The sequence below is a fragment of the Anser anser genome, assembly GCF_964211835.1.
Source record: "Anser anser genome assembly, chromosome: 7".
NCBI lineage: Eukaryota > Metazoa > Chordata > Aves > Anseriformes > Anatidae > Anser > Anser anser.
In genome coordinates this window covers 4,119,566-4,142,593 of record NC_139727.1, presented here as the reverse complement: position 1 = coordinate 4,142,593, position 23,028 = coordinate 4,119,566, and the positions used below count along the sequence as shown (strand labels likewise).

At 45.6% G+C, this 23,028-nt stretch overlaps 2 protein-coding genes across 8 annotated transcripts in view; one reads left to right on the top strand and one right to left on the bottom strand.

Annotated features, from left to right (window-relative positions):
- Positions 1–23,028, bottom strand: part of ZSWIM8 (zinc finger SWIM-type containing 8) — a 108,381-nt gene that overhangs the window by 3,143 nt on the left and 82,210 nt on the right. The window lies entirely within an intron of this gene.
- The window catches only part of NDST2 (N-deacetylase and N-sulfotransferase 2), a 136,768-nt gene that overhangs the window by 107,300 nt on the left and 6,440 nt on the right, over positions 1–23,028 (top strand). For 6 of the 7 annotated variants that reach the window (XM_083845212.1, XM_083845213.1, XM_083845214.1 and 3 more), the window contains 8 exons: positions 4,623–6,021; positions 12,059–12,146; positions 12,476–12,630; positions 14,148–14,333; positions 14,751–14,879; positions 19,481–19,663; positions 20,466–20,562; positions 21,910–22,033. In XM_083845212.1, the coding sequence (XP_083701338.1) occupies positions 5,029–6,021; positions 12,059–12,146; positions 12,476–12,630; positions 14,148–14,333; positions 14,751–14,879; positions 19,481–19,663; positions 20,466–20,562; positions 21,910–22,033 (1,955 nt within the window). In that variant the 5' untranslated portion in view covers positions 4,623–5,028. Of the gene's footprint in view, positions 1–2,589; positions 2,695–4,622; positions 6,022–12,058; positions 12,147–12,475; positions 12,631–14,147; positions 14,334–14,750; positions 14,880–19,480; positions 19,664–20,465; positions 20,563–21,909; positions 22,034–23,028 lie in introns of those variants that run through there. The other variant, XM_083845217.1, reaches the window with a different exon arrangement.

Sequence of the window (23,028 nt, the reverse complement as noted above, 5' to 3'; positions counted from 1 at the left end):
ATCACTGCAGACAAGGGAGAGGTTGCGGTGTCTCACAGGGAAGCAGGCAAGTGAGGAACTTTGTGTCATGATTACACCATTGAAATGGAATGGGATGGAAAATCAATCAGATTCCTCCTCTGATTACTGTGTAACTCAATTACTGCAGTCCCTCTGGGGTCCAAAGCAACAACTGTCTCACAGGAAGCATAGAAGAAAGACCTCTGAATTAGAGCAGTTGTGGACAAGAACAAGGTCCTGCCACTGTGCATTACAGAAAAGTTGGGTTATATTCTAAGTAATAAAAGAGCTGGGGAAATGTACTCATGATGCTGGGTCTTAGGGTGGTAAGACATTCTGGGGCTCAGCTAGGAGGGAGCTTGTATGACAGAAGTTCTTAATAAATGTGTCATATGACATCCACTATCTCCTATGTGCCTTATCATGAGCGTACCAGCAGCTCCAAATATATTCTGCTCATTGGTTCTGGATGAGTACTGACTGGGCTTGAGCATTTTTACTATCCCCACGATAATTTCAAGGCATTGGAAATATCTGGAGATCAGACACTGAAACCACACAATTCTGATTATTATCTTACCTTCATATCACATCAGTTGCCAAGTGGTTTAGCAGCTGATAATTCACAAAACGGTTAGCGTTTCACATTAACATTGTATATCACTAGGAAACAGAGCATCTAAGTTTTATAAAGCGTTTGTTTGAATGCTGGTGGTTTGTGAGATAGCCGACAAAGGAATTAATGCTCTCAGATCTAGTGCTACTTTCCTGGTAGGACAGGAGCCCATTGAGCCTGCATCCTTACACCAACGAAATACTTCCTCCTCGCTGTGCATTCTGACTGCCTTCTCCTGCCGTTTGCACTCGGGCAGTCCTGGCGAGCTTGCAGTAAAGGTGTTTGGAGAGGACCTTAATTTATCTGTAAACTTGAAGGTTTTGTGGTATTGGATTCCAAGGAGTGTGATCTCAAAAGAGGAGCCAGGTAATTTTGTTTCCTTTAGGAGGGATTATTTTTCAGTGTGATGGGTTTTTTGTTTGTTTGTTTGTTTTGTGTTGTTTCCAGTATAGATTTTTCAGGGCTTTGTATTTTGTTTATGGGTGGTTTCTGACATCTCTTAACTTTTAATATAAATTTTGGTTGGTGTTTTTGTTTTGTTACTTTTTTTTCTTTGAACCTAAATGAGCTGATGCGGTCCCCAAAGAGCTTAATGCATACTGTGCCAGCTGGCATGCCCTCTGGCTGTGAAGCCTTGTTAAAGAGATCAGAGCTGACAGATTTTTGAGCAGCAATCTGATACAGGCCTTTTTTTTATTTGTTTTTTTGAGCTTACCCATGTAACAAATGGGCGCTTGTTTGGGAGCTTCGCTAGAGGCTTGAATGGAGTCATTGTTATCAAAACACTGCTGTGATTCAGAAGTGCTCTGCAAAAGGGCTTCCTCTCCCTCTTGCCCCTCAGCTGGGCACTGCAGGTGTAGCAGCCTAGCTTAAACTCTACTTTCATCCTTATTCTACAGAATAATCCAGTTGTCTTGTCTTTTTCATCTTTGAACTGATAACCAGGAATCTGAAGCTTCAGCTCTTTGTAAAACAGAGACTCAGTTCAGTGCTAAAAATGAAGCTGGAGAGGTGAGCAAGTGTAACCAGAGAAGAGAAGTGGTTTCCAGATTGAGACTGTGAGGGTAGCATCATAGAAGTACTATAGGACTTTGCCAGGCTTTCATGCAGATTGGTACGCTTTTTGTGCAGATCGGTACAGTTTTCTTATTGTTACAGTGGTGTTTAGATTAGAAATTCCACCCAGGAAGCACTTGCTTGGAAATTGCAGGCAACACATGGGCTCCTGAGCTTTTAAGTCCCTCTTTACATTATTTTCTCCTGTAAAAACAACTTCTTGTGTAATACATGTGAAGATCGTGAATCTATCTGGGAATCCAAAATAGTCTAATTATTCTATTTCATATAATGGGATTAAAAACAAAAAAGATGTGAGCTATTTGGGAAGACATTGACTTACAGCTCTCAGTGTTCTCAGTCAAAATTGAGTACGTAGGAATCTGAGTGGAGTGTCTTCTAAGAATTTATTGCACAGCAGTAGAATGAAGACTGCTTCTTATAGCAACTGATGTGCCTGGAGCTGTGTGTATGGGCTGTCCTGTACAGAACTCACCTCATAAAAACACAGAGCATTTATTATGTGTTTCTATCTAACCTGCATCTGCCCTGCCAAATTCTGCCTCTACTCGCTGCTGCCTCTGCAGTGAGAACATGACTTTGGAGCTCTGGTGGTAACATTGGCGCCTTCTGCACAGTCAGTGGGGCGGGAAAAACTCATGGTGGAGGTTCAAAGGTTATTCCCCTGCCTGCTTTTGAAAGGTGGCACTTGTTTTTGGATACCAGGCTGGCACACTGGCAGTCCGCATTGACTTGAACTGGAATTATGAGCCATGTCCTGCACTCACTGCAGAGCATTATGCATTCAAAATCAGTTATCAATTCAGTAACCAAAAAAAAAGGAAAAATCAATTTGAATTCTGTTGTTTTACTTTCCCCCTTAGTAATTACTTCCTCTCTCTCTTTCTTTTTTCCAGTAAAAGGTTAACAGTATGTAGAGAAAAAACTGAAAGATGGTCAGTTGGTTGGGTTGAAGAAATGACAGCTTATTGTTGCTTGCCGAGCTGGACTTCCAAAGCCAGGTCTGTCATTGGAGATGGCCATTTGGGGATGCAGACTTGATCCATTTGGAATCTGGGAAACAGATTTTTTTTTAACCTTTATTCATTTGCTGCCTTGCAGTGTGACCTTCAATAAGATTTGCTGTGTCTCAAGTTCTCCAATGGCACATAGCATGTAATATATTTTATATTTACAGACTGTGGCTTTTCTGAAGCCCTCATCAGGGCTAAGGTTTTGTTATGTGCTAAACAAGCCAGTACCTGCTCTTCTGAGCTTGTAGAATAGAAGTTGTTGTGGATAACACTTGGTGATCAGTATAAGGCTTGTATAAAGAGTACTCTGACTACTTGCCACCCCTGTAACACAGTTAGCAATATTTTATCATTTCATATAAAATCTGCTTGTTTCTTTTTCTCTGCTTCAAGCTGTACCAAAGGTTTGGAAAAGAGTCAGTTGGGAATCTTTAGAGTGGGACTTCTGGCCTCATCTGTGAACTGATCTTTTCCTTGAGTCAGAAGGATTTCTTTCTGTTTAGTGATACACATTACAAAATAAGCATCTATCTCACAAGTGGTTTCTTTTCTGTTGGAGCTAGTTGTTAAAACCCTCACGACATAAAAAACCTTCTGTCTGAAGCTCGTGGAAGAGCTGGTCTTTTCATATTATTTGTTCATCAGAATGATAGTAATAAAAAGGCTCAAAAATGGGAGGAATGGAGAAGAGGTGATGAACTGTTTTGGTAGTACTTGTTGTTGCCCTTGTGCCTCCTGGTGCTGTAAGCTATGCCAGCTGAGGAGGTGGCTAGAAGGACCGAATGCGGTGGAGCACGTCTGCAGGAGTGTGGGTGTGCGAGTAAGAGAGATTTGAGAGAAGTTTTAAAGTGCTACGGAGGGCTCACTGTCGGCACAGCTGACTTGGTGAGCAGGGCCTGGTGTACAGGGTGTTCTTGCGCTGGCCTCAGACTTGCCTGTGCTGGGAGGGGCAGCAGGTGCTCACCAAAAATAGGCCTGGGACCCAAGTAATGCACACCTGGGTGTTACTGCTGTAGGCAGTAGAAACTTACACGGTGATTTTAATTTATTTTCAAGCCAAGGGGCAATCTAGTCACTTTCCCTCATGTTTATGTTTTAGATGGGTTGGTGTTTGTTGGCTTTGTTGAACATTTTATTGTGGAAACATAAAAACACATGGTGAAATAGTCTGCTGTCATAAATGCAAGGCAGGAGGTGAGAGAGCTTTGTAACACGAAGCTTTCATGTGAATGGCGGGTGAGAAGGTGAGGAAGGTTTCAGGAGGTGTTTCTTCTCCACCTGCTGCTGTGTCAGCTGGCAGTGGCGAGCCATGCAGTGTACGGGCAGCCCGTGTCCCTGGCTCCAGTGGTGCCCGGGGGACGATGCATCCCCAGAGCAGTGTTTCAAGAGCCCTGGTACATCATGAATTCCTGGGAGAAGTGAGGCAGTCTCATAGAGCATGTGGGAACCACGGAAATCGGGAGCTGTAGGGCAGGAATGCTGGTAGGAATTTGAAGCATCCTGCTGGGTTCAGGACATCCATATCCTGGAGGCCTAGGGAACCACACATCATTGCTAGAACAGGACAAGACAGACAGTGTGAGGCTCTCCCCTCCGCTGTTAATTTTGAAATCTAGGCTAGAATAAAAGGGGTTCATATTGTGTGCTCAGTGGCATAAAGAGGAGTCAGGGAAGGCTAGATACCCTGGCTCTGTTTGCTGTGGTGTGTGAGAACCTCACCCAAGGAGAGTGCTGAGTCCCCGTGCCTCTTGCAGAGGCTCTGATGGTTGTTCTGCAGCTCTGCCAAGCTCCTGTACAAAGGTGTGCGTCACTTCCCAGGGAACAGGTCTGCACCTACTGATCTTGCCATTTCATTTCAAGCACATTAAATACCATGAATCCATACTGAGAATTGACTTTTTCTTTTTGAATTGCAGGATGTAAAGAGAACGTGCCATCATGTGAATGCAAAACCGCTAAATGAGAAACAGGACACCTGGGAAGGCAGAGCTGAAAGTGCTTGTGCAGAGAATGACAGACTGATCTGCTGTTGGAGACAAGAGTAAGGAAACCTCCCTCCTCCAAAAGACTTTCGTGAGTGAGAGGAGAAGGACAGGAGGAAGCACACAAAAGAGCGATGGAAATTGAGGGCCATGGTTACTTGAGATAAATGGCAGATCCCTGGGAGTCTAGCCTGGTAGCTGTTTGCTTTAGCTTTGTCTCTCTCTGCAGCTGCTCTTTCTTTTTTGCAAGCTGCTACTGGGTACTGCCACGGCGGCACTGTAGATTTCAAGAGCGACGTGAGTGCAGGGTGTGAGGAGGGGGTGGGCAGCCCGCCTCACCATGATTCAGTTGTGGAAAGTAGTGCGGCACGTGCGACAGCTGGAGCTCCACAGATTGATCCTGCTGCTCATTGCCTTCAGCCTGATCTCCATGTGCATCCTGGCTTACTACGTCACCAACAGTCCCAAAATCAAGGAGCCGCCACCCCTGCCCTTCAGTGACTGCAGCAACCAGCACCGCGTCCTGATCCCACCGCAGGCCAGCTGGAGGCTTACGAAATCTGTGGACACCTCCCGCACAGATCCTGTGGTGCTCGTCTTCGTGGAAAGCATTTACTCCCAGCTGGGGCAGGAAATAGTTGCCATCCTGGAATCTAGCCGGTTTAAATACAGGACAGAGATCGCCCCTGGCAAAGGGGATATGCCCACCCTGACAGACAAAGATAGGGGACGCTATGCTCTTATTATCTATGAGAATATCCTCAAATATGTGAATCTGGATGCTTGGAACCGAGAGCTGCTGGACAAATACTGTGTAGAGTATGGAGTGGGGATTATAGGCTTTTTCAAAGCCAACGAGAACAGCCTACTCAGTGCACAGCTCAAGGGTTTCCCCCTTTTCCTACATTCCAACCTGGGGCTGCGGGACTACCACATCAACCCCAGTGCTCCCCTGCTCTACGTCACCCGGGCTAATGAGGTGGAGCAGGGTCCCCTGCCTGGCGATGACTGGACCGTGTTCCAGTCAAACCACAGCACCTATGAGCCAGTGCTGTTGGCCAGCACCAAGTCCTCAGAGTCCATTGCTCACCTGGCCACCCACAAAGCATTGCATGCCACGGTGGTGCAGGACCTGGGTCTGCACGATGGGATCCAGCGGGTTCTCTTTGGCAATAACCTCAATTTCTGGCTGCACAAACTGATTTTCGTGGATGCCATTGCCTACTTGACTGGCAAGCGCCTGTGTCTCACACTTGATCGCTATCTCCTCGTCGACATTGATGATATATTTGTGGGAAAAGAGGGCACTCGCATGAAAGTGTCTGATGTAGAGGTAAAATCCCCAGAAAATCACAGGCCCCAGATAAAATGCCAATGTGTGTGGTATGCCAGGAATGTCAAGGTTGCATTTAATTTGAGCGAAAGAGTTGGTTGCTACAATTTTTCTCATCTTAGACACAGAGAAGTAACCTGCAAAGATGCTGAGGCACAGTATGTGATACTCTTAACAAGTTTTTTTTCAGGTTTAAATGGAGCATTTTGCTTTGTAGGACCTGTAGCTGGCATCTCTGAATTTAGGAAGAGGATGCCTGTGATGGTCTGTCCTGTATCCTCTGTAACATATGGAATACACTTAGCTTGAAGCCTGTAATGCCCATAAGGGAGTGGATGGCACCAGCCATGATGTCAAACAAGGCTGTGATAGCAGCTGCCTTAGCGTGTTTCCAGAACAACTTCAAAATGAAGCACACTGTATTCTTTCAACCAAGGGCACAGAACATTTGGGGCAAAGGTATAAACAAAATAATGTTTTGCATGTGTATCCCCTTTCTTGAACTGAACCTCATCCACGACATGTTCCCAAGAGCACTCACACCTCACTGAGAGTCTTGTACTTTTGTTGTTTTGTTTTGTTTTGTTTTTTAAGTTCTTCTACATTTTTTTACACGTCCATGCAAGATGTATCTCTCAGCTCAACTTAATTTTTTCAGGTGTGATATATTAAGCTCTGGCTCTGATCCCAAGTTTAGCTTAGGGAAAAGGAAGCCCTTGTATTGTGTTTAGAGCTAGCATTATCTTTTCAATTCATTTGAAGCTGCATACCTGAAGCAACTCTAATTGCATACCATTGATTATTTTACTTGCTCCATTCTTTAATAATCCTTTACAACCACCTTTGACCATAACTCTGTGTTCCCAAACAGGCAGGTATAGAAAAATGGAACAGTTTTAAGTAATACTCCTTTAAAGAAAAATGCTAACATTTTCTTAATTTCACTACAGTGCCCCTGTGTTTTGAGATGTGCTCTGAAAATGCTCTGAAAGCACATTTTCTGAAGGATCACAATCTTATCTTGCACCCTCTAACCCAGACTTGCAGAGATTCCCACCTCTCTGGTGTTTGTGTGGGTTACAGACCAGTGTGAGAAAACAGGAGATAGTTGGCCACGGCTCTTTGGGACAAAGGCCATTCTAGTGATTTTAAAAACAAACCCAGACAAGATAATTCGAAAAAATGCTTTGTTCGGGTTTTAACAGGGTGAAACGGAGGAATAATCTGTGATCAGTAAGCAGAGAATCTCAGGCAAAGCAGATAAAGCCCAGATTTATCCATTTAAAAGAAGCTCTCTGATTGCAGAGCCACGAGAGGTTAATGAATTTTTAGTTTTTAAAAGCAAGAAATAACTACATGGATTTGTTGATAGTGTCTTGCTGTGGGGAGAGAAGGGAATATAATAGTGACAAAACAGCTGGCATTTTCTTTGGCCTTTTATATGAAAGCTGTGTTTCAGGGCTGCTATCTCAACACACAGCTCCTTAAAGCTTAGATTACAGGGGTCAGGGTAGCAGCAGTTAGAAGATTGGAGGTTGTGTGAAGGTATAAAATTGACTCTGCTATCCCAATGAGCCTGTTTGCCATATGCAGGTCCACATTCAAAGAGCTTCCCAGACAAAATGACTATTAAAAGAAAATGCTAAATATAATTTGATCAGATGCATGCCTGTGGTAGATGTCCTCAGTGAGAGGAGAGATGTTTTCATTTGTGATGCTTAAAGGAGGGCTGGTCAGCTTTTTATCTTTCAAAAGAAAAAAGGAATCATGTTTGCTTTTACTTTAAAGATGGTAACCCCTTGAGTTCCTGTTTCTGCTGAAGGGCTGGAGCAAGAACTTGCACTCCTCAGTTGAAGTGAAACAGTTGGAAGTTGCACAAGGAAAATATTTTTTCCTTGTAAAATTTACCAGGGATTGAGCTGCACATAATTAACAACAACAACAACAACAAAAAAAATCCTGGAAAGTACCTTCTCTTATCAATTATTCCACATTCAGTCTCTTGTAAAATCATAATCCTCAGAATTTACCGAACCTCCATGGAACTGGCCAACAAAGACTTAGCCATTTCTAATGGAAAAGGTTCTGGCTTTTATGATTATTCCTGGTTTGCTTTAGGTTTGAGGAAAGCAAACTAAGTAGATGATTTTTTGCCTCTCTGGTGGTAATCTCAGTAAGAGTGTAAATTAGTATCCCTGCCCACGGCAGAGGGGTTGGAACTAGATGATCTTTAAGGTCCCTTCCAACCCGAGCCCTTCTGTGGTTTTATGATAAAAGGTGAGCAATCATTGCCAGCAAATCTGAGAGCAAGTTCAGGGAAAGTTGAGGACAGTCATTTCACTTTGGGTTATAAAATGGTGAGGCTGGAAGAGAATCTAGTAAGGGTGGCAGTCAGCCAGCTCTTGCCTTTCTAAAGTGCATCTAATGATCTTACCTGAAATGGAATTACTCAGCAGTTTCTAACTGCTTTATTCTGGCATTGTAGGGGAGGTAAAAACACCAGCACCATGAATGCTTTCACCTTTGACAGCACTGTTTTGAGCTACGCCAGTGCTACTGCCAGGCAGTATGAAAACTGCAGAAAAACTGAGAATCTTTTTTGAAATCATCTGAGAATGTGCTGCTGTCCATAGGGGCAGTTCCTATGGAAAAGGTGTTTCTGCAACATGTTCCTAGTATGCTTTGCATGAGCAGTTGAGGAGGGGATGTCAAAGCACTTTGGTTTTTCCTTCCATTTTTTATCCTGTTCCTCTTCATTTATCCATGTACTGTTTTCCTAAACTCACGGTATCCTCTCTTCCCAGGATCTACCTTTCATCCTTGTTTCCCACCTTTCTTTTGCTGCTTTCTAGAGAGATCTGAGATAGGGGACTTAATATTCAGGGTTGGTATGAAGCAGCTAAAATCACTGCAAACACTCTTGGAAGATAAAAATTTCGTAGCTAAAAAAGCAGAGTTGCTTAAAGTTGAGCCCTATATTACTGATGCCAGCTGATAGACTCTGATAGGGTGTGACAAGTGGGAAGTCGGTCTGGCCTTTGATGGCTGTGGCTTATGAGCTCTGGTGGCCAGCGCTTTTCTGGGAATCTCCTGGAGACCCCATCTTTTCCTCCTGGGGCGAGCCTTCCTCCGTTTCTAGCAGGGAGCCGAGATAGGGAAGGGCTCGCTGGTGGACATGCATACCTCTTGGAAGGATTTTTGGAATGGAAGATAGAAAACAAATACTTGGAGGGGTTGGGAGGGTGATTTTCTAGGGTAAGAAACTTTCCTGTTTAGAGATGAAGGACAACTAAAATAATAGCTCTGTGTCCAGTACCAAATGCCTTAAATATGGACCTGAAGATCTGTTTGCATCTGGCTAGTTATTTTATATCCTAATGCATAGAGTACTCCACATTCCTTGATTGCCTTTCACTTAAGAATCTCAGGGCACATTATGGATACAAATGAAATGTCACTTGAGTCACCTGTAAGATATTATTAGTAGGATCATATTCATCCTTCCTTATAGAAGAGAAACAGAGCACAGAGGTGTCAGAAGAGAGAAGTGCCATCTTCCTAGCTCATTTCCACAACTGCCTTGTCTCACCATAATACACACATGTTCCCATATGCTAGGGAACAGTGAATGCATCATTTTTTTGGAAGGAATTTCCAAATATTTTGCTTGGCACCTTAGTCTCTTTTATCCCGTGTGGGGGAAAGACATTTATTCAGACATGAGCTGTGCCACCCTATGGCTGTGGCCGTGAGGAGGACTCAGCACCCACGCAGGGATGGCACACCACTAACAACACACCTGCCAGGAGGGCGGGACTCTGCAGGGCTCCACAGGCTCTCCCTGGGTCCCTCCCTGGACACAAAGAATTGCTGCCTGCCAGAGCACAACTTTTTGGGATTTATCGTCAGATGTGTTGTCATGGTAACCCCAGCCAGGCTTTAAATCTCCCTCCGTGCAGAGGAATGCTAAGCCTCTTAGCTGCTGTCTTTCCTCCCTCCACCTTCCTGCCTGAGCTTGAGGAACAGGATGTGCCTTTCAGGGCAGCAGAGAGAAGGGGAAAGGCCTGGGACAGCTCTGGGGGCAATACAAGAAAGTGGCACTATCCTGCCTAAGGTACTGGGCGATGTGTTCAAAGTGCTGGTCCCACGCCGGGAGTGGTATCGTCACCCAGCTGGGCAGGCAGGTGTTACTCTGTAGAGAAATGCACAGCTCTTAGCCTGTGCTCCTTGTTCTAGGATGAGTCCCCATGCCTTATGGGAGGGGAACTCGGCGTTCCATTGCTTATTTTGGATCTTGTGCAGCAAGGAACGCTTCAGCCAGCAGTGCTGCTGGCGTGCCACCTTTTAAAGACCCACATGCACATGTGATGGGTTCTGGAGATGTCATGTGCCATCCATCCCTCAAAATACCACTCTAGGGTGGGAACTGGGATAAGGATGTGGTAGGCATGTGTTCATGTAGGAACGGGGATCTTTGTTACAAGTTTGTCCCAGGCTGCATTTGGTGATGCCGATGTGTTTGTGTGGAGAGGTGGAACAAGCAATTAAGTGCTTCTAGGGAAAAGTGTGAAAGCTTGGTTACTTCAGACCCTCAGAGAGCATTGAGAGTGTCTGCAGCACTGTAGAAATAAACTGTCTGGTCTTCCCAGCTTGCCAGGTGTGAGAGGGCTGGGTCATGGGCTGCCTGCCTTGGGATAAAAGCACTCCACATAGTTCACCACTCACCTTTCTCTGAGATGCACGTGTAGTAAATGGGCTGTTGAAGTAAATTACGATGCCATCATTTTTAATTTAATGTGATGGTCAGTGCTTGGTCAGCACTATTTTGAAACGTTAGTGACAGCAGTGATTTGTTCAGGATACCCTTCAGAGGTCGGTGTCGAGGCTGGTCCCCAAAGCCTCCATACCTAGTGAGCAGTGTGTCTAAACAACGCCTACGGAGCATGAGCCATGTGAAGGCAGCTCTGCTGTGCTCCTTTCTGCCCCGTAAGGCAGGGGAGGGGCAGCTCTGAAGGAATATCTGCCCATCTCTGTGCAGTCTGTATGCTTTCTGCAGTATTGTGTGCCAAGTTGTTTGTATGTTTGCATTTAGCCCAAGTCTGCTGTTGAGAGGTCATCACCTTGGTGCAGCCACTGCTTTTCTAGAAAAGCTATTAAAATGTAAGTAACTGTCTGGGACAGGACCATCTCTGTCACCTGCCAACAGCTCTCCTGCCAGGTCCATGTTTGATTAAGAACTGCTCCCATAGGGAGCTCCATCAGTGACAGTTTCCCCAAAGCACACAGGTAGTAGCAGAGCATGCATTTCAGGGCTGCACTTTTTACTCTTTTATAACGGGAGAAATTTGGCTGGAATTAGTTTGTGTCTTTCTTGCACGCTGAGCTGCTTTTTTTCTGTCAAGTCTGTCTGCTGTCTTACTCTGTGCGCTGGACCTTGGGGTTGGGGCACAGGGCTCCTTCCCTTTGGCTGTAACAATTACCTCAGACGTTTAAAGCAGACAGAAGCGAGCAAGAGAGAACCTGCAGGAGATGACATGACTGTGAATGTCAGCTCCCCCAAGGCTTTCTGTCCAGAATCCAGGAAACTTTACTGCTGTAAAGGATTTTGGCACTTTCAAGGGACACAGAGCCAGGGATACCTCTCTGTCATGGGTTCAATAGCAAGGTCCCAGCCCACAAGGGAGAGGAAGGGAGTGTTGAGGTTGAGCCTCGGAAGATTGCCTGTTCCATGGAGGTGAGATTTTTGTCCCTTTGCCTTAGCACAGACACTCTGGGTCCTTTACAGTGAGGTGGAGAGCGTGAGTGGGGGATGTATGTGACTGTGGTTTTAAAGTGCCAGTGTTCAGTAGGGCAAGGTGGTACCTCACATAGAGGCTCTGTATGTGGAACCCTTGGTTACCCTGCTCCAATCCACAGGTAACAGTGCCTTAGCCCCATCCCCTGTGATACTTCAGGCTGAACTGGGCACCAGCAGAGCTCAGAGGAATGTTACAGAACAACTGAGTATGATCATTTCTTTTTCCTTTAATTTAAACAGGCTTTACTGAGCACCCAGAATAAGCTGAGAACTTTAGTCCCAAATTTCACCTTCAACCTGGGCTTCTCAGGGAAATTCTACCACACAGGTAAGCAAGCTCTTGGCACCTCTTTGTCCCCACACCTCTGTACAGCCCACATGTTTGCAGTTGCTGCATGGTGCTATGGCAGTGTATGGGGCACATTCCCATGTGACTCTCTAGTGGCTCTTGACAGATTTGATGCATCTCTTCTAGCACTTGCAGTTTTTGGCAGCTCCCTGCCTTGCTCCCTGTGTGTATGTGTGTGTGTGCATAACAGATTAAATCTTGATTCTCTGTTGGGAAGACTCAGCATTGCAGGGGATTAGCTACTGCTTAGAAATGTGGAGCCCCTCTTCTGCTTTGTGTTTTTACACTTCCTTTTCTGCTCTCTGTAGGTACAGATGAGGAAGATGAAGGGGATGACATGCTGCTCAAGCACAGGAAGGATTTCTGGTGGTTCCCTCACATGTGGAGTCACATGCAGCCTCATCTTTTCCACAATGTCACTGTGCTGGCTGAGCAGATGAAGCTCAATAAACAGTTTGCTGTGGTAAGGGGCATCACAGTTTTTCTCCTTTATAGTACTAATCCTAAAGTATTCTTCCCACGGAATAGCTGCTCAGACCCTGCTGAACACGAATACTAGCCTAGTAACACAGCTGCATTTAAAAAAAAAAAAAAAAAAGGCCAGCCCTGAAAGTTTAAATTGGTGCATGCCTCCTGCTGTCTTCAGGCAAGAAATAGAATTTGCATGCCTGCCTGTGCAGTGGGAAGTGTTTCCTGGCACCTGCATGGCTCCAGGCAGCTCCACCACATTCCATGGTGCAAATCCCAAGGCTCTGGTTTGCTGAGGTGTGAACTTGTTGTAGCATTACCATCCAAATCCAATTAATGTATAAACTCTGGCAGTGAGAAAGCATTTCCTGTTCCATCCTTGCACACAGTGGTTTTGTCGAAGTCACCTACGTGGTAGTATAAAATGTTCTGTGTGCTCTGGCCTCCCCAGACAGCGTTGGAGGGAATCACTTATCTAGGAAGTCCAGGGGAAACTCCCTGGGTTTTGGCAGAGGAGGGGGGAAACCTTGAACATCCTGCATTGCTGAGACAATGCCTGCTTTGTGCTTACAGCACGGACTTGAATATAGTGTACATGTTTCTCTGAAAAGATACGTCCTTTTCACCCCTAGTTTGGTTCTGTTGATGGTAATCCCCTTGGGAATAGCAGGCTGCTGTCTCATGTTCCCATGACACATGCAGAGTTGGAATGATCCTGAATTCAGAGCACAGTTGCAGCATTATAGAAACAATTTAGTCTCCTTCTATTCATGCTTAAGTAACATTGCAGTCTATTGCAAAGAGAGACAAAGCACAGAACACAATTATACATATTTAACATAAAACAGGCTATGAGTAGGAAGGGAAGGCTGTTGCTTCATTTAGGGGCTCTGGTTTTATTGTGCACCATGAGGGCAGAGCTGTCATCATTCATATTGTTACCAGAACCACATAGTGGAATTAAAAAACATGAAATTCAGTTATTTCCTGTAATTTTAGTATATCTTCAGGCCCAATATCTTCAGCCTGAACAGTCTCTTACTTCATGCCTGTTTTTCTTTGAATTGCTGTCTTCAGGGCAGATCCCAGTTGTTGTCTTCCTTTCCTTCTGTAACAGTTAAGGAAATTTTGTTTTCCTCCTCTAGTGACTTAGATCTAGGCATTGTGGGAGTGAGCTGTGTCACTGAACAGCATTGATTAGTTTGTCTTCAGTAACCAAGGAGCCTAACCTGAGGCTTTGAATTAATCTGACTTATCACACCTGCAAGCTACAAGACTGTTCTTGCAGTAGCTGTTCCAAGCGCTGAACGTCCTTGTTGATATGGAATCACCCTTCCTATTTCTATAGATGCATAATGCAAGAAGTACAAGAAGCATTTCGTGTTTCCCAATTCAGAGAGATTTCTTATTACTCTGTCCCCTTGCTCCAACTTGAAGGCTGTTGTTAAATATGATCCCTAGTAAGGGTAATAGTTCAATATTGAATGATCAAGTTGCATATTCTGCTTTCAGGAGCATGGGATTCCCACAGACTTGGGCTATGCTGTAGCTCCACATCATTCTGGGGTTTATCCTGTCCACACACAACTCTATGAGGCGTGGAAATCTATTTGGAGTATCCAGGTAACGAGCACAGAGGAATACCCACACCTGCGACCAGCCCGGTACCGGCGTGGATTCATCCATAATGGAATCATGGTGAGCACAGCTGGGGGAGCGGAGCCCATGGGCTCCTGGGCAGGGCAGAATTCCTGCCCAAGGGACACTCTCCTGATAACCTACATTAGGCACGTTAATCTCAGTATCACCTGTGTTTCCAAAATCATGGAGTGAAGTGAAGGAACTTGGCTAAAGCCAGTTTTTTGTTTATCAGTACAATTCAGAGGTCAGTACTGAACAGAGAGCAAAATGAAGCACAACTAGACTAAATTGAGGTTCCACTGACTCATTTGCACTGTGATGAGTAAATGGCTGGGAGAAATATCAGAGCCCTCTGAACCTATGCTACTTATATCCCTTACTCTTTATATTGATCTATAGAGGGATGCTTTGACACATTCACGTGTAGATTTCTGCTGCATCTGCATCTAATCTAATTTTGCTTTTCTCTGTTAGGTTTTGCCTCGACAGACCTGTGGTCTTTTTACTCACACTATCTTTTATAATGAATATCCTGGTGGCTCGAAAGAGTTGGACAAGAGCATTCGTGGTGGTGAACTCTTCCTGACAGTCCTCCTGAACCCAGTAAGCTCATCTGAAAGGGGAATCACTACGTGGGTGTCTCAGTTAATGCACATGATGTGGGAAAGGACTGAATCCTATGGGGGATTCGGTGTAGTAACCTATTGCATTGTGGGTATCTCCAATGTGAGTGTAAAGAGATGTGAAAAAGAGGGCCAAGGAAGTACTTGCTACTTAAGGCTGCTTTGCTTTGCACACTGCCAAGGAAGCATTGGTATTGGGTGTCAACAAGCACAACACTCCTCAGATAGAAGCTGGCCAGGGTGATGTGTTGAGCGTGGCCCAAAATGGAGGGGGTGTTACCTAGGCTGCTGCACCTTCATGAATCAGAGGTGAGATGTGCCTTGGTGTCTTTTGTTCAGAATAAGTGCTTTCTCTGGGCTTTTGTTATGGGATGTTCTCCGCTTTCTTTCAAAATGTATATACTTGAAGCAATTTCTGGATGCTGTTTTTTGTGATATAGCTGTCACCCTAAGGCAATTTTGGGAGATCTGGGTCTGACGCAGCTGTTTCTCTTTCTCCTTTAATACTAATCAGTTCCATCAAACCACCAAACTACTGTAGTAACCCCAACACACTGCAGCCACTTCCCAGTTCTCAGCCACAGATGGCTAATCACATGCATTTCTCACTTCCCATTGAAGCTGGGAACATGTGCTAGGTGTCAAGAGACAAAAAAAAAAAGTCATTTTTAAAAAAATGCTGAATGGATAAAATTAGGAGATGAAGCTTTGTAGCCCTCTCCAACCATAGATCGCAATCCCTCACTTACTGGCTGCAGTAGGAAAACTTGCTGCTCTTTTTGATCGATCATATGTACAGTAACTTTCAATTCTTCACCTGAATTTGTTTCTTATTAAAGCTGATTTGGCACCTATTGTCATCCCGTCTTCTGAATGGGCATTGCCCTGACAGATTTAGATTGTGATTTTAGAATGTCTAACTCTGTAGCCATTCATGATGTTTTTTTCTTCGAACTTCCAAATTTCTACCTTCTTACTTCTCCTTTATATATCTTTTCCATGAGTGCTGACCGAGTTTGGGTAAGAAACCATGCAAGCAGATCTGAGAGAAAGTAGATTGTTTCTGACTAGGTGGGAACCCTGGTCACAGTCAATGTGTACTTGTTTTGTGGGATTTTTCACATAACATCAGTGGCTCTGGTTGCAGAGTTGAATGCGTAGCTTTAGTCACCTTTGGTTGGGGCTGCAGAAGCTCAGTGAATCAGAAATTAAACTTTTTCCCTTAATGAGCTTAATTTTTATTTTATCTTTTTTTCCCTAGAGCTTAGTGCCTCTCTAATCCTAGAACCCTGATAGTGAAAAAGCCCTTGCAGTGCATTCTGGGTGCATCACACAGAGGTTGTAGTTTACAGACAGGCCCTGTGTTTCTCTGAACAATACCAGCTCTGGCCTGGTATATGATCTGCAGAAGTATGAGTCTACAGCAGCCTAGCCACAAAACCGTAGGGGTTTATACTTCCCATTCTGGAAGCCAACCTTCAGTCCCCATCACCAGAGACAAAATTGCTAGCTTTACACACAACAAGCAAATCCACCTCCTTAATAAAACCTCCTTAATGAAAGTCTGTCGTAAGGCAAAACCTAATCTTGGCTTTACATGTTGAGTGATCTTTGACATCACTGGTCAGATAGAAAGAAACTGATCTGTTCTCTGTAACCCCTGCTTTTCTGTTTCCATATGTAGGGTTTATTCCACCTTGTCCCACCTTATAATAGTCAGATCTTAAAGAATGCATGCAGAAATAACCACTGTGAAACTTAAGAGCCCTAGGTCTCTCTTGGAAAACCAGTGACCAGACTAATGAAGAGATCATTGCTGGTCTAGGAGGCTGTGCCAAGGAATTTGTAGAAACATGATTTCTAGAGCTACCCATTAAAATTTGCTGATAAGCATATGATGATCAAGGCAGCTGGCAGTGATTCGTGATCATAAAAGTTTGGGAAGATTGTGCTCTGGTGCAGGATTAGCTTATTTGTCAGAATTACTGTTGGCTCTTCAGGGTGACTTTTAAAACTCTTTCAGACACCTTCTTGTGTTTCCCATGTTTACATTTCTGTTTCCTTTTGGCGGTGGAGCATTTCTCTCTCTGTCAGCAGTGGAGGATCGTGCTCTAAGCTCCTCTTCATTGCTTGTGTTTACACAGTGACTCAGGCCGTTGCATTCCTTCCCTCACTGATAGAGCCATCTCATGGACTTGATAGAAAGCTGGCTAGCCCCACGGCCCCAGCAGTGATCCATGGCAGACTTGGACCAGTCTCTTTCAGTCCTTTCTGGTGCTTCCAGCTCTCTTTGAGTGGATATACACATGCAGGAGTCTCCAAGCCTCTGTGCATGTGATTAACTCCACAGTGCAAACAGATGATGTTTGATCTTCTGACTAGTGAACAAGGTCTGGTGTCAGTAAAGACAATCATTGTTGTTCAGTGGACGGGCTGCCTTGTCTCTGTTTCCCAGAAGCAAAGGACATCTTTCTGATCATCCTCACAAACACTTTTGCTCAGACTTCACACCCGGCAGGTTAATGCTGTGCCCACAGCTGCTTCTTTTATGTATTGTAAGGATGCTCTTACCCTCCTGTTTTCTGTATTTGAGGCTCTCTGTGCCGTTTCCTTTGAATTTTTCTCAGCGTGAAAGAAAGGAAAGCATGCCATTGCTGATAGTAGAAGGGAGAGAGAGAGGAGAGATGTTCAACCACCAAACCAGTCCCGTGTGTCCCTGCTTGTGGGTGGGAGGAAGGAAGAGACAGGACTTGAATGTAGGTTATACCAGAAGTAACGCACAGAGCTGTTTTGGTAGCCGTAGCTGTGGCGAGGCACAGCAAGCTGCCTGGCCTTGGGTACCAGTGCACGGGTGTTACAGGACATGACTGCACACTCGGGGAAATGTCTCTTTGGTTGGTCTTGTCTTGTCTTGTGAGTCACGTTGCTTGAGACTGTCTGCAGATGTTAGCATTACTTATGTGAGCCATGGCTGGCATAAAGATTTTACTGAATGCAATTCGTCTTGAGACATAGTTGCTAACCTTGGTCCCACGCAAGCTTTTTATTCTGCAAACCTTGAAAGTATTCCTGGTGGTGGTCTGTGTCCTCCCTGCTGCAGTGCTTGGATTATGGCAGTGGGTCAGCAAACTTTTCCTCTAAATGTTCCACCAGTATGTCAAAAGGATGAACCACCCTTTGCTATCACACCACCCTCCTGGTTTCTCTCAAAAACGGGCAAAAGACAACATGAGATGCATCCTTTTGCCTTCCAGTGTGCTCCACGCTATGGCCCAGATCTTTCTGTGCTTTGCTGTGTCGAACTGAGCACATCCTTTTTGCCCAACAGCACCAAGTGCTTGCTGCTCTTTGAAGTGTGGGTGCCAGAGCCTGTCTGGCAGGGCCCCTGTCAGCTCAGTAGGAAACCAGAAGTGAAAAATTCACAGGCAGACAAATGTGATAACTCTTTTAACTCCATTCAGTTTCTAAGTGTCCCAGAGTGCTACCACTGTTTGCTGTTGCTTATGCAAAGACCCTGATGTGTGATCACTTCATGGACAGGATTAAATTCATTTCCAGTGTCTTGGGGATCGTCAGGCACAAAGAGGTACTATCAATCAGCACGTCCAGCTGAGATGCACTGATAACAGTCCGTGGTGACACTGGGCAGAAAACTGAATTCAGACCTCCTGAATGCCAGCAAACGTCTTCATCCAAGCCCATCTGTCTGTCTCCCCCTTCCTCCTTTTGCTCTTCCCTACTGGGAGAGGGAAGGCCATTCCTGCCCCTGTCAGCGAAGCCTCTTGTTGCCTGCTGGCCTCACCTGGCCTCACCAGGATTCAGCAGTGGGGGCCCCTGCCATTACTGAGGTCCCTTCCCCTCCCTGTACCAGCAGGCACTGGATGCGGAGGGCTCAGTCACACATAGTCATTCTTCCATTGGCCTTAACGTGCTGCTTTTGTTTTGCTGACTTCTAGCCTTGGTGTGGTTCTAGCCTTGTTTCTGGCAAAGCGCTGCTCTGTTGAGTTGACAGAAATCCACTGCATTCCCCTAGACACAGGCTGCGGGCCTGGAATAACTCCTGGGAAAACTTGTCCTGTGCCACTGTGCCCTGGTGTGCAGCATGCTGCCCCGCTCTCCAGCGGCTGCCCTGCTGGAGCAGATGCTGCAGCTACAGCTGCCCTGGCTGTGCCTCAGAGAGAAGAGGGGAAGCTCCTGTTTTCCCATGAGAGGCTTTGCAAGTTTTTGTCTAGAGAGAGTCACTGACTAATTCCTGTTCCCCAAAATGCCCCAGAGCCACCTGAAGGGGTTTTTGAAACTGTTCGGGACTCACAGGCAGGGCTTACCTCTGCCACTACTCCCAGGGGTTACTGAGAGGTGTGTGTTCCTCCTTCTGTCCTGAGTTTCTGCTGCCTTGCAAACACTAAATATATTTCATTTTTCATCAGTGCAGTGCTGTACACTGGCATATGCATATTTATCAATCCAGACAGGCAGAGCAGCCTGAGGTGTGAACAGTCACTTCCTGGCAGTGCAAACAAGCCAGGAGGAAACAGCACCATTACCTGATTTAGCAGCATTCCATGTCCTTCTTCTTTTCAGATCAGCATCTTCATGACCCACCTGTCTAACTATGGGAATGACCGCCTGGGACTGTACACCTTTGAGAGCCTGGTCAAGTTTGTGCAGTGCTGGACCAATCTTCGCCTGCAAACACTGCCCCCTGTCCAACTTGCAAGAAAGTACTTTGAAATCTTTCCCCAGGAGAAGAATCCCTTGTGGCAGGTGAGAAGGCAGTTTTAACCACTCTTAGTGGTTTTCCAAGAGGTGTGTCCCACACTTAAAGCAGAGAGACTGCTGATCCAGAGCACAGCGTGGTAATGCATGAAGTTGTTAGGTTTAACCTTTGTGGCTTCAAGCTGCAGGGGGCAAATTGCAAAGTGGAAGGGATGGGGACTAGGGGTGGTAGGCCACAGTCACAATGTGAGCTTAGAGGCAAGGATGGCTGTTGGAGGTGACTGGAAGGAGGGTGGTAGAAGTTTGGATCATTAAAGGGCTTATATTAGAGCAAGGCGCTGTGAAATGTTAAGTGTGTGAGGAAGGAGCCGTGTTTGTTGCTGGAAAAGCTTGCAGGCATGTTAATGTGATTAATCATAAGGTAATTTCACACCGCAGAATTCATGTTCATTACATAAAAACATGTTTATTCCATTTTATCCCAGCACAGCAGCTCTCTGCATGGTAATGAGCAGATGAAATTAACTGAGGGTGATAGAGTTGTCTGTCTGCCAGAATTCCACAGATGCTGAGCTGTACTATCGTGGGGGCCCCGCCCAGTGTGGCTGCATAGGGCGAGACCTGTGGTTAACACTCTCAGGGGGACTTTGGCTCCTGTATCACCTTGGAGTTTGAAAATGTTCCCTCCTGTTTTATCGAACTCTTCTTGATGCCTGGCAGAGCAGCAGTGTGGCTGTGAAGTGTTCTTCATATGCTAATAGCATCTTCCCTGGAGGACTGGCCTTCCAGCTTTTCCTCCCCGTTCCATTTGCTCCTGTGGTAATGCTTAATCCCATCTCTTATGCTGCAGAATCCCTGCGATGATAAGAGGCACAAGGATATCTGGTCCAAAGAGAAAACATGTGATCGACTCCCCAAGTTCCTCATCGTGGGACCTCAGAAAACTGGTAATGCTTATCTTTCTATCTAATTTATCTAAAAATAGATTGCAACTTTCATCTCATTCCTCCAGAAAGGAGAGCTGGAAAGGTCTCTGTTGTAGATCTGTATGGCTGCCCTTTGCGCAAGCTGCCAAATGACCACGGAGGATATTTCAGAGAATCTCAGATTTGTTCTAAACTAAATCTGGCAAGTCTGTCACTTTGCATGTTGGCAGTTTTCTTGGATCAGTCCTGATTTGCAGGAAAAAGCCCTACCTGCAGAGCTGTGTTTTGGCTTTTCCCCATGAACTCAGAGAAACCATGACCTTTCTTAGTTTTTCACAAGACATAAGCTGTCAGCAGGACTAAACACACGCTTAGCAAAGGTTACGATGAATGTCCCCTAGTGCTTTATTGCGACAGATCTCTGTACGCACTGCATGCTCCATGTCACTGTCAGTAGGAGGTTGAAATCCTCTTTTGTCTGACCTCTGTCACCATCTCTTAACTGCTGCGGCATTGTGGTTGGCAGCAACATGGCCATCTGTACATACTGTCCTGAGGATTCCCTTCTAGCCTGAAGACAGCAAAATCTCTTCAGCCAAAGCCAGGTCTTCAAACCTTGGCTTTCTCTGTAGTGCATTGAAACAGCAGCCACCAGCCATGCGCAGCAAATGGTGATCCTGGCCTGTGGCAGGAAGCTTTTCCAGCCAAACTGCTGTCTCCTGCCGGTGTCACAGTGAAGCTCTGTGTGCAGGGTGGGCCCTACTATGTCATGGCCCAAGCTGCTTGCAATGGCACAATAAGAAAACCTTCCCCTGGCATCTGATTTACTGACCTGCTGGAGCCATACAGCTGGGTCCAGAGCAGGGTTGTCAGGCTAGGCTGGGTAAAGGGAAACATCCACAGCAGAGGCAGGCCAAGCTGTGTCTCTAGCTGAAGTCTTATCCGAGGAAACTGATGTCCCTAGTACATCTCCTTGCCAAGCGTGTGGCGTTGTCCTGCAGTGCCCAGGTCACGTCTGTTTAGCAGGTATGGGTTCTGCCACATGACAGTGTGGCTGTGCTACCAGGAAAAAAAAGGATGGGAGTAGCCCAGCCCAGTATAGTCGCCATGGGTGACAGCTGCTGTGCTAAGGAGGTGACTTAAACCAGCTGCATGAGGTAAAGTCTGGGCCAACTGAACTGCTGAGCCATGCTGAGCCCCAAAGTGCTTGGTGTGACTGCTCTTGTAACCTGCGTGAGCTGAGGGGTGTGTTAGCTGTGTGTAACAGGAATGTGCCAATCTGGGGCTGTTCTCTGCAGAGTAGAGAAAGCCTTTCATTCAGCCAACTGTGTGTGTGACCCAGGTCCCATTAACTGGTTCCCATTTCAGGCACCACAGCTGTGCACTTCTTCTTGACCTTGCATCCAGCCGTCACCAGTAACTTCCCAAGTCCATCCACCTTTGAGGAGATCCAATTTTTCAATGGACCCAACTATCATAAAGGAATTGATTGGTAAGAATCCTGACATTTGTTCTTCTGTGATAAGTTGCACGTGTTGTCTTTTCCTGAGTCTGTCTCTGTGCCCACCTCAGACTTCTTAGTAGCTTCTCCATTTCTGACCAATTGTTTTCATTGCTCAGCACATTGTTTTCCTGCTCATCCAACTGTTTACTCCCAGGAGCAGGATGAGTAGTTTGTGGTCTTAGTAACTGTTCACAAGGAGATACTTGCAGGCATGATTTAGCTTTAAAAATTTAGAGGTTCTTTGTTGAACCCACTGCTGTCATGAGGTTTCTTCTCCTTTGACATGCAAAACAGACAGCAGTGTGCTCACTGAAAAGTTCCTACTGGGTTCTGAGTTAAGACATAGAGGACAAAGGGGACAACCTCCATACTGTTGTTCTGTGCCCCTCAGGTTTACAGAGATGTCACTGCCTGCCTTACGCTGACTGCAGCATCTCGTTGGCCATGTGCATACCCTGATCTCCACCTGTACAAGTATGCAGTTATGGTGAAGTGTTTCCACCTGGCGGGGAAATACAAAGCCACAATGGCACTATCATGCCACTGTGTTTCCGGGCAGAGAAACTGCCAGTGTGTCTTGCTTGAAGCATTGCAGTTGAGTGCACTGTGGCACCACTCCCCTGTGTCTGCTCTGAGTGACAGCTGTAAGATTTCTGCCATGGGATTTCCTTCCCTGCACAATGCAGGACCTTGTGTGACCTCTCTGTTCACTTAAAGGACTGTTGAAAAGATACTGGGAAGTGTTTGGTACTTGAGTGAAGCTCCCATGAGTCCGTGCTGCAGAGCAGTACTACTAGCTGACAGATAGGCCTAGAAAGCGTAGGCTTTCACGTGCATCCCCTGGAAAAGCTGTCCAACTTGAGCTGAATGTAGCACCACATGCAAGAGGGCAATGTTTGTGTTTAGGATGCAATCTGAGTTTTTAAGCTTAAATTCCAGCAGAGCAGTCTTCCAGTGATTTACAGTGTCTTGTCCTCTTTACC